Source organism: Gavialis gangeticus, unplaced genomic scaffold (assembly GCF_001723915.1).
Source record: "Gavialis gangeticus isolate Ggan-Ray unplaced genomic scaffold, GavGan_comp1, whole genome shotgun sequence".
Taxonomy (NCBI): Eukaryota; Metazoa; Chordata; order Crocodylia; family Gavialidae; genus Gavialis; species Gavialis gangeticus.
The window spans coordinates 11,781,667-11,792,934 of NW_017728964.1; the positions used below are offsets into that span (position 1 = coordinate 11,781,667).

An 11,268-nucleotide genomic window follows, 5' to 3' on the forward strand; every position below is an offset into this window, starting at 1 on the left:
GTGATGAGGTCAAAAGAGCAGGATAAATGCAATGTCATCACTTGGGTGCCTATTTATTCCACTAATACATTTGCTGCACAATTACCACAACCGATCCAAAGGGAAGGAGGAGGAGGAGGAGGAGGAGAGGGTCTCGCCTGTAAAAAAGGAATCACTCTCTTCCTCCTCTGAAGTTATTCCAACATGCCGAAGCAGATGGGCACTTTCTGACATGGCTTGGCTACACTCCTGGGCTGGCACTCCCAGCTGGAGAGTATCAATTTTCCACATAGCAAACATAGAAAACTCCAACTCTTTCTTTGCGAGTAGAGGACTGTGGAGGGGAGGAACATCACAAAGCTGATTACCACCCAAGCTTGCTTGATGTTACCCTTTCAGAATTGAACGGAGTTGTGAAGTACTTCATTATTGTTCTAGCAAACTCAGCCCCGCAGACAAATACAGCACCACACAGTCCTTCCAAGCATGGATTTCATCGAGGGTCTCTTCTTCTCTGTGCTCAACAAAAAAGCAGCAGCCTTCCCTTTGAATTTAGCTGAGATCAGCATTGAGCTTTGTAGCCTCGGCATCTCTCCCCACGCTGCTTCTCATTTCCCTCTCCAGGCTCTTTACAAGCCCTGGATAAAAACTCTCAACAGCATTAACAGAAGAACACAAGCCACAAGACACCCTGCCTGGGCAGGGGGTAAGCAGGAGGGGGTGGGGGGATGCAGAGACTGCAGGAGCCTGGCATTTGCGGAAAGCAGGCTCTATTAAAGACTTCTTCCAATTCACAGAACCCCCAGCACATCCTGTTGAGTAATCCATCCAACCTGACTGGTCAGGGATTTAATGGGAAAGAGGCCCTTGATATCATTTATCCTCCCCCATCAGCTGAAGCAGCCCCCGTGGCTAATGCTGCAACAGCAGTAGTACTTAGCTGCCAAAGCAATATGTCAGCGCAGGAAAGTGTTCTTCTGCAGACGCCAGGTAACCCTCTGCCTTCCTCCACAGTCCCACTTACTGAGACAGAAACCTGGGCCCCTGAGAGTGCTCCCCCAGTCTCCCAGGCCTGTGGAGAGGCTGGATAAAGGCTTGTGTCCAGGCTCATCTCTGTTTTTATGTTAGAAACACTCCAGCATTTTAAGAGATTCTGTCCCCTTCTGCACACCCGCTTCTTCTGGACACTCCTTGCCTTGCCTCTCTGCCCTACCACTAGGATATTCTGCATGATCATTTAGACCTATGTGTATAAGCTGTTATCAGATAGCAGCCCTTTACATCTGGGTTGCACAGGTGTTAAGTAACTACATATAGTATAGACACTGAAGAAGTAGGGCGTGTTTCTATCAAAATATACTTCCAGGCTTGTACACATCATGTTTATAGAAAGAGCAGCTGCAAGGCATTCATCCCTGCACCACTGCAAATTATTTGAATCCTGTGTAGAGTTAATTCAGGGAAAATGAGAGGTAAGATGACACCTGTATAAATTACATAGGTATAAGTGTCATGCATCCACAACTGTATCAAGCTGGTTGTTTTCTATAGGCAAACAGGCTATTACTTGCTGCCCTGTCACCAAGAGTTGAGCTATTGTAACATCACTTACTGTGAGCATTTATTACCCAGATAGCTGCTCATCTATCCATTCTGGATACTGGCATATTTTACATTTGTCACAAAACGGATGACAGTTCCACTAACCTATCTACACTAATAGCTAGGGTTGTGAACCTAGTGACTGGCTCTGATCTTCCTCAAAGTCTGAGTCTTCTGGGTGGCAAAGTTTTGATCCAGGCTCCTCTCTCCTGGAAAGCAAATTGCCTCAGATTCATTCCTTGCCCCTTTTACAACAGCTAATGGCTCCTAACAGTGAAAGGGTTTTAATTATATAAATAAATCCATAGGAAGCAAGGGAATGAGAAATCAGTGGAGCCCAGGGAGCTATGCCAGAGCTGGAATCGTTTGCCGCAGGAGGTGAGGCTGGGTGTTGGGAGCCATGAATAGCTGTGTGCCAGAAAAAGAACAGCACACAAAAGCATCAAAGAGACATGATTTACAAAGAAAAAAATCCATTAGAAAGGTAGGGCAGGGGAATGAGGAGCCCAATTGTTAGTAAAAGTTCTGTTACTGCCAGAGGGGCAGAGAGGCAAGCAGCACGGGCTAGGGTAACCCCTAATAAATGTTATCATTGACCTGTTTTATACAAGGGGCTACAGTTGTGCCTGTAAAACAGGCTTTGTTGCAGAGATCTTGCTACTTGATGAAATGCAAATGCAGGACTCAGAATAGCCTGCTAAGACCTGGTCATAGAAAGATGGGGCATTGGAAAGACCAACAATATCAGACTATACACACAAGCTGGCAGCATGGAAGGCTTTAGTGACCCACAGAAAATGCAAGCTCTTTGCACTTGCTATCCTGAAGCTGTATTTCAACCATCACATTTGTCCCTGTATTTTATTTTTATGCTGAAATGCCCAGTTTAAAAAGACAAGAGACTCGTGAACTACTGTACCTGCAGCTGCAACATCCCATGGAGAAGCACGGAAGGAAAAAAAAACAAGAGAGAGGGATAATTAGATCCTGCAAATAAATGATGCAAAGAAAAGCACTGGGTCTGATCCAGATAAAAGAGGCTGGAGCTAAGACTATCCTTTATGTTCTATGTTCCCCATTATGATACAAAAGACCATTGAACTGTATGTTAAAAGAAGGACAGCACAGTTTTGGTCCAGTTTCAGGTGAGAAGTAGCAGAATACAGGATTACATCATGAGCTCAGATCTAACCTAGGTTAGCAGTGTGTAAAGATTGTTACTAGCTGAAGGTGAGAGTTGGGATTGTTCGATAGATGGTACTGGACTGGACATAGAAGACCTGGTTCTAGTCCCATTTACTGACCTGCTATGTGACCTTGGACAGGTAACACCAGGTTCTCTGCTTTGGCTCTGACCCCGTGTCCACCTTGTCTATTTAGGTTGTAAAACAGGACTTGATTCTTACCATGCATGTTGGCACAACAGGGCTCCAATCTTGGTTCATGTCCTTACACACTGCTATGACACAAGTAGTGGCAAGGGAGGTGTGCAAACAGTTGACACTGTCAACTCAGTTCCACAAAGGAAATTATGAAGACCGTAACCATTTTAACTGCAGGAAGCTGACTAGTTCAGCACAATGCCTCAAATGTCCTTTCTGTCTCACTTTGGCTAATCCACATCCTTAAAAATATTCCTTCTGGATATTAGGAACATAGCTGTTACCACACCAGATCTAACGTGAGGGCCCCTCTAGTCCAGTATCCTGTCTGGCAGGGGCCAGCACCAGCTACTCCCAAAAAGGGTACAAGAAACTCCAACAGGCTGGTTGTCCACACAGTAAGTTTTAGAACAATGCATCAATCGTTATTACTCCCATGACTCCTACATAGGCCAGTGGGAGAAATGGAGTAAATGTCTCTTCAGGTCTTTCCAGGCTCTGCTTTTAAGGAGTGTAGCTTAATTTATAATCTCTTCAGAAGCCTCCATTGATGCCAATGGGACCATCACTTAGCTCTCTATAGTCTGGACACACCAGTGAGGGCACCTACCTTCCAAATGCTGGCTTCCTTCCCGTACACCACTGCCATGTTGCTTACTTTGTTGGACTTGATGAACTGCTTCTCAGTCTCGTTGAGCTCCTCAGACACAAAGCCCATGAAAGAGTTGTCAGGAGTGTGGGCTACAGAAACCAAGGGGGGAAAAGAACCCCTATGTGTTAGACTTGTGCTAGTGCAGAGAGGGGTCTTCCACAGGCCACCACCTGTCTGCCCAAAGCCTGTGTCCCATAACCTGGCCTCACTGGCATTCCCCATGGAGGTTACTTGTACTGGAGAATGGGGCTGTAACCCTAATTCATGGAGAAGGTAAACACAGTTCCCAGTGCTTGTTCTGTGCTAATAGGAATTTAGCTATTGAAGGTATCCCTGGTGTTATTTGGGTGCAGAGGATCCCTCAGCTGAAAGTCCCTATTTCGCCCCGGCTGGACTCAGGATTCCCTCCTCCAACACTTTTCTTCCTGGTAACAGCTATGCTGGAAAGGGCATGTCCATCCGACTGTGGATAAGGATGTGAAGACTCCCAGCTCCAGGTGAGTGCCTTAATCATCAAAGTGTCTCTGTCAGCCCAGCCATCAGCACCTCCCTCTGCACAGAGGCAGGGAGAGGAACACAGGAATGTAAGAAGTGTCAGACTGTGTCAGCCATCTAGCCCAGTATCCTGTCTCTGACTTGGGCAGAAGTGGATGCTATAGAAGGAGAGCGCTGAACCAGACATATCTAGAGTGATCTATCCCCTGTTCAGTACCCACTCTGGCATCCATCATCTATTGGGTTAGGAGGTATTGGTGTTAGATATGCTCAGTAGGGAAATGTGGGCCAGGGCTGATCTGAGGAATGAAATATTGGGAGGCATTAGAAATGAGGCAATGGTGTAGCCCTTAAGGGCCAATGTTTCAGTACCACAGAAACACTTTGCAAAAAGCAAAGAGGGTCTAAAGGGCTCCAGGAGTGAGAGAAAAGAAAAAGCAAACAGAAGCTATTAAAATATGTGATATGAAAACTGTCCGCAGGTCTCTCTAAAATATAAGGCACTTCCTAGACTGCCAAATAGATTATATCCAGCCAGGGGGTAGAAAATATTTGAGTCACTGCATGTATAATGGGTCACCAGGCTCAACTGAGATGAGCAAAACTCCTTTCCACTTGACGGGTTAGTGGATAAATTGAAACTATAGCCCCTTTCTTGAAACCAGCTGCCTGTCTCCAAACTGGAAATAAGACTTTTCTTGGAGAAAAATATCTGGTGTTTCACATCCCCGCTCAACTCCCTATTTGCTTGTCATTTCCAAAAGCTGGTTTCACTTTCTGAATCTCCCCAGATCAAACTGTGGCTGCCAAGAGCTAAAACTGGGAAACATATTTCAAAGCTTTTCTTCCTGGGGAATACCCCAGTGAATCCCACCCATCCCATGAAAGGATTTGTTGCCATCACTGGGGTGGGCACACATGAGAAAGAAGTGAAGCTAATCAAGGCAAAGGCTGGGATGGTCTCTATGGTTAAGGCACTGACCTAGTAGCGCTCATGTCTGGCCTTGCCACAGGCTCCCTTGTGGGGGAGTGCTTTCATTTCTTCATTGCCAGCACTTGCCAGCAGAAGTTCTGGTAGTAGAAAGGGGCCACCCCCAGCCCAGGTGCCCAACCATTCTCTTCTGGCAGCTCCACACAGCCCCACTGCAGCAGCTATGGGGTCAGAGTGTCAAGTGCTTTCTGGGAAGGTATTCATGGCTGAAGGGACCACGGCAGCATGCAGCAGGCATAGAAGTGTTCGCATGTGCCTTTTGCTAGGTGCTGGATTGCAGCAGAAGCCTCCTCTCACATGGGAGCAGTGGTGTCACTCAGCAGGTCAGGCAGGCTGGATCTGCTGGCACTAAGGAGCTTTAAGTATGGATACACTCAGGATCCTCCTGGCAGAACCAGGCCTGGGCCTCAGTTCCTTCCTTTGCTTATTTAGGCTGTAAGATCTTTGGGAGAAGGACTGTCCTCACTTTGTGTTTATATGGCACCTGGCACCACAGGCCTCTGATCTTAATGGAGACCTCCAGGCCACTGATAAGGCAGGCAAAGAAGTTCATTCCCCAGCCAGTGGGCAGAAAAAAGTGCCCTTTTCCACTTTAACAGAACTCGCTGATATTTTGCTCACGGAAAACAAATCCTCCAGCCTGATGTTACTTCTGCCACATTGATAAATCCCTTCTTTCCAGCTTTCTGCCCCTCCCACCACCTCCTCTCTTTGAGTTTCTGGTACTAAAACCCCTGCTGTTGCAGGAGGAGTGATTGGGTAGCTGAGCTTCTCTTGGGACTGCTCCCTGCAGAATCTCTGGGCTGACAAATCACCGTGTCACAGCAAAGTCCTTCACTGCCGAACACTGGGAGGAGGGGAGCAGCTGGGGCAGGCTGAGAACATAATTAGCGAAACAGTGGGAGTGGGACAGAAAAGAATTAAAGCTAATTAAAGTAACAGGGCCCATTAAGCAGGCGTTTCCTTAGGGCATGCTGTCAAGGTTAAGGTCAGATGGAAGCAGCATATATCCCATTCAGCATGCTTGGGAAACCAGCTTTGAACTGAAGTACATGGTAAGGAGCTTGGCATTGCTTTTATGGCACAGTCTGAGCATAGCATGAAGAGGGGGATTATTTTCTGGCTCTGTTCCTCTTTAGTGGATCTTCTGTGCATCCCCTTACTTTAGGCGAATGGGTATTGCAGCCTCTACAGTTCTAGATGAGACTGCAAAGATCTGCTCAATGGCATGCCTCAGCTGGACAGAAAGGGGTGTTTTTGGCCATATGAAGCACTCACTCCCCAAGTTTGGACATGCCAGTGTTTGCCCATCCTTTCCCAGGCCCTGCCGGTGTAGAATGGGGAGCCAGAGTATAGGGGGCTGAGATGCACACCCAGGTATTAGTTGCTCCCTGGTAATTGTTTACAAATTAAAATCAGGAGGCCCCTCGAACTGGAAATAAGATACCAATTGTACCTAAAAATGAACTGGACATATCTGAGTTTCTTGTTTGTGGCAACCAGCACAAAGAGGAGAGTGAATGTAAATTTCTGAGCACTAAGAAATAAGAGCTGCTTTCCTTCAAATTATTCTAGTCTCAGGACCTTCTTCCTGTTCCAGTGCAGCTGACTTATGGGGGGTGGAGGAGGATGCACGGGTGGGCTAGGGATGGTATGGTTGGCAGGCTGATGCCCAAGAGTGGTTAACAGACACCCTAGACACTTAATTGCATATTCCCATTGTGTTCACTGGCCTGGATCTGACAAGATGATCTGCAATTATCAAACATGCAAATACCAAAAAAATCCTCCTGGGATCAAAGAATTAAACAAGCCATCACTTACGAAACATCGTCATGAACTGCTTGGGGTTCAGGTTCCAGTACCCCCAGTTCGTCCGGTAGCCGTGCAGGGTGGCATACTCTTCATGATTGTAAGCTGGCTCTGTCCCAAAGGTATCAATGACCCGAACACGGCACCTGTCCAAGCAAGATAACAATGGTTATGTTTCACTTCTATTCTCCAAACAAAGAGTATCAACCCATGAGATCCATCTTCCACCATCCCAGGACCAAGATGTTGTTAGAGCCACTGTGGGCTGGGGAGATGAGCATTTAGTAGAATTACTATTTTAAAAAGGATTAATGGGTCTTGCAGTCCAATCCATTAGAAGGCAGATCCTTCATATCAATGACCAATGACTGGCTTGAACATCCATGTGGTGAGTCAGAGAAGCCTTCAGTGCCCCTGTGAAAACTTCCTGGGATGATACAGAGGCAAGGTAATGCTGCCTTGGGGCAATGCTATGTGTCTGAACCCCAGAGGCCAAAACTTTGTTCAAGTTTGTGCTGCCTTGCTGCCCAATGGCCAGAGGCCTGGAAAAGATCAGCGCTATTAATGCTGAAGGTACAGTGGGATTTAGGCTTGTTAGTTCAGGTGAAAGGATGTTGACAACAATGGTTAGAGCTGGGTTTGATGCAGAAGGCAACTGCACAAGATTTGCCCCAGCGACTCTGCCAATGCAGACCAATGGTGGTGAGAAGAAGTCTATCTGTTCCAGTCCTAGGTGCCACACATTGCTGCCATCATACTTGGATTGGCAGTGCCCCACTGGATATCTTGTGGCTTTTAAGTACACCCTTTGGGTAAAGACAGTGCAGACCTGCATTGCATCCATGTGAGCACCAAGGCACTGTGCTTGCCCTTCCATGCAGGGCAGAATGCCCCAGGTACTACCTTTTTTGAGGTGTGCCTTGTGACATCTCCTGTCACACCTTTGGGTGACTTGCACCCTAAAGTTCAGGAGTACTGGATGTTGTGCTCAGGAGAGCACAGGGCCCCAATTACAGCTGCACTTAGCCTGGCAAGGGATGGAGTCAATGGGGGAAGGCCCCTTGTAGAGCTCCAAAGACAAAGACCCCAGTCTCAGCTCCTACTGATCCAAGCCTGGTCACCCCACATCTGTCAATGCACTTTGGTCCTGACTCTGGGCATGAGCTGACACCCACCTCCAGGCAAGAAGATATTTGCTCCCATATTAAGAAGCACACTGTCAGGGCTTCTGGTCAGTCAGACCCAGACAAGCTAAGCTCTTGAGCTACCACACCTGACCTTGATCCCTGGCCAATGCGGCTACCCCAGTTTTTCATAACTAGATTGGCTGCTGAGAGCACCAACTCATCCCTTTTAAGTAGATCTGCAGCCTCAGACAGCAGGCACGCCTTGACGAGTGTCAACCTGGTCCAGCAAGTCTCACGTTCACTGCTTTCTCTGGTTCTCCTGGCTACTGAATTGGCTTTGGCTTTGGCTTTTCCTCACCCTGATCTTAGATCTTCCTTGGAACTCAACACCTGGCTCTCTGATTTTCCTGGTGTTTGATCTTGGTTTGCACCCTGGACTACGTCTCTTGGATCTCCTGGAACCTGGTCCCACATCCTCTGCTCTGCTGATCCAGGCCCTGACCTGATGCCTCAGTAACCAGTACCCTACCTGGATGACCTCTTGGTTGCCCTGCAGGGCCTACCCACAGGCCTGGCCCCCTATGTCCTGGCTGAACCCTCACATACAGTTAAATGAAAGATAAAGCTTGTACACTGAGCCATATAGGAAATTCTTAACTGAATACATCAGCTCCTGGAAATATCTAGACAGTTAGATCACTGATCAGCGATTACAAGTTGTGATGATGTATTGTTTCCATCATGGCTGAGTATATTTGTTGGCTAAGTCTATCAGATAGAGTCCTGAGAAAACCAGTGGATTGTATCCCTCCTACTGAAACAGATGAATGAGGTTTCTTCACTACATCAGCTGCTGTTCTTTTAACTCACTCAGGAATTAACTTGTGGAATTCAGGCTCACAAGATATGAATGAGGCAAAGAATTTTGTGCATTTCCAAAAAAAACCCAAAAACCAAAAAACCAAATCTCTCCAGATGTGTATGTGAATAATAGGAGTTAAGAACATTTTACATCTTCTCCTGCATTATCTAGTAATGGTTAGAGGTAGGACACCAGACTGACTAAACCATTGTTCTGATCTGCTATTGTATTTCCAATCGACACGATGCAATAACTCAACCCAGTTAGGAACCTTTGATATTGGCCCTGGTCAAGATGGATGGTCAAGATGGATAGTCATGCATGGCCTTTGCATGACAACACCTTTGTTTCCACAAATCTGAGATTCAAATCTAGGTTTTGCAATTAGCAATTTATATTGTTCCTACAAAGAACAGGCCCTGGGCAACATCCAGATGTCCCAAAAGGAAAGCAGGAAGCAAAAACCCAGGTCAGTGTTTAGCAAAGAAGGAAGGATGTATTTTCAATGTCCCTTCTGGAAAAGAAAAGGTTCACTTGACTCCCTCCTTGCAAGTAAACCAGGTTCCTGTTCAGGTCTTTCATTGGCCCGACATGTTCAAAAATGTTATACATCTTCTGGAGACATTTTAATGTTTTCCCCCATATTCCAGGAATACTGAGGCAGGCATTACCATGGTGAGGGAGACGGAAAATAGGGAAAGTGGAAAAAGAGAGAGGATGGGAAAAAAAAAGCCCAAGCTGAGCATACAGAGTAGACGCATGTATAATAAAAGCAATAACGCTGCCTGTCATTTTTCTCTCTAATAAAATCATGTAGGATAGTGGAAGGAATGGGAGAAAACATAATAAATAGCCAGGACTATCAGCACTAAATTAAATCACATATTTTGCTGGCTGCTGCTATGTCAGGGAATGGGGACATTTGTCTCTCTCAGTGCTGAAGAGGAAAGGAGGAAATGGACTTGGGAACGCGGGCCTCTTTCTTGCGAATGCAAAGAGGTCTCTCTGCCTTTTGTGGCAGATCACACCTGCAGAGTGGCAAACATATTATTTAGAGACACATGCATACGCACACACAAGAAGTCCTCCCTGAGACTATTTGCCTCCCCAGCACAGAGCCTTATAATTAGTTTTTGTTTTAAGGTAGGGTTTGAGAGCCTGTTCTCCCTCCTTCCCAAGCAGATCTCAGCACGTTATGACAGCAGCTGGGAAACAGTGTGGAGGCAGTTCACTGGGCAATTTACCAGCTGTCAGAGCTGTGCACATAAACAAGGCTGGAAACAAAGGGCCCAACTCTTTAGGATGTGCTGGAGATCTGCTGCAGGCCAATTGGTAGAGGAAAGGAAAGGTGGCATGGCCAGGGGAATCTCAGTGCATCTTGCTGCAAGATGGCAGGGAATCTGCTTTCACATTCTGGCTGAGGTGAGGCAGCCTGCAAGTCTAATCTGTGCCTCATGTCCTGTATAAAACTCCCAGACACCTGCACATGGGCAAGCCCAGTTGACAGTCCTGCTTGAAGGACAGGGAGAGACTGATGCTAGAATAGAATCCAAATTGAGGGGAACTGGCAGAGTTATATCCCATATACTGAAATAACCACATGTGGAAATCCATCGACACAACTGCACACTGAGATCTACAAAGCCCCTGGCAAGAACGTACCTCAGTCTGTCTACACCTATTTAACCCCAATGAAAACAAAGCAGTAATTATATAAAGGAAGCCTCTGAAAGGAAGAAAGTGGTTTTTCTTACCTGTATTTTTTAAAGGAGAGCCCCATGTGTTGCTTCATTTGCTGTAAGCCATGGTAATCAGTGTAAATGAGGTCAAAAGGCAAAGGGATCGTCAAGGGGCAATTGCCCCGTCCAGGAGGCACCCCTAAATTGCTGAAGAGAACAGGGAAGATCTGATCAGCCATTGAACACAGCCAAAGCCCTTTTGCTCACTCTACAAAGTCAACATTCATTTTCCTACAAAGTGTTTTAAAGGGACCATCCTTCCCCTCCTTCAGACCAGCCTGGAACTCCATTCTCGCCATGGGGAGATATCAGGGCTGCCCAGGGCCTCCATCCTTGGATTCCCACCGGCTCGTCTCTGCAAGTGACTGTCTGGGTAGAGCTGTCTGCTGTGATGTCGGCTAAGAACCACTCTGACTTTGAGGCCTTGGAATGCACACTTAATTATGCAATTTAGATGCTGTTTCAGTGGTGCACCAGCTTCCCCTGCTGGACAGGCAGGGCAGGGGACTAGGGCTGCGTGAAGCTTTGGTCCCTGATTCAACTTGGCATACGTTCGTTCCAATTAAGTGGCCAAATCTCCAAATCTGAATCGAATCAGAGGACTCGTTAATCTTTCCAAATTGATTC

General features: G+C 46.7%; 1 protein-coding gene across 4 annotated transcripts in view; it reads right to left on the reverse strand.

Moving 5' to 3' along the window:
- Positions 1 to 11,268, reverse strand: part of MGAT5B (mannosyl (alpha-1,6-)-glycoprotein beta-1,6-N-acetyl-glucosaminyltransferase, isozyme B) — a 244,530-nt gene that overhangs the window by 57,881 nt on the left and 175,381 nt on the right. For 2 of the 4 annotated variants that reach the window (XM_019502894.1, XM_019502878.1), the window contains exons 9-12: positions 10,657 to 10,788; positions 6,926 to 7,059; positions 3,574 to 3,704; positions 2,501 to 2,506 (exon numbers count right to left, since the gene is read on the reverse strand). In XM_019502894.1, the coding sequence (XP_019358439.1) occupies positions 2,501 to 2,506; positions 3,574 to 3,704; positions 6,926 to 7,059; positions 10,657 to 10,788 (403 nt within the window). The remainder of the gene's footprint in view (positions 1 to 2,500; positions 2,507 to 3,573; positions 3,705 to 6,925; positions 7,060 to 10,656; positions 10,789 to 11,268) is intronic. The other 2 variants (XM_019502900.1, XM_019502886.1) reach the window with 1 other exon arrangement.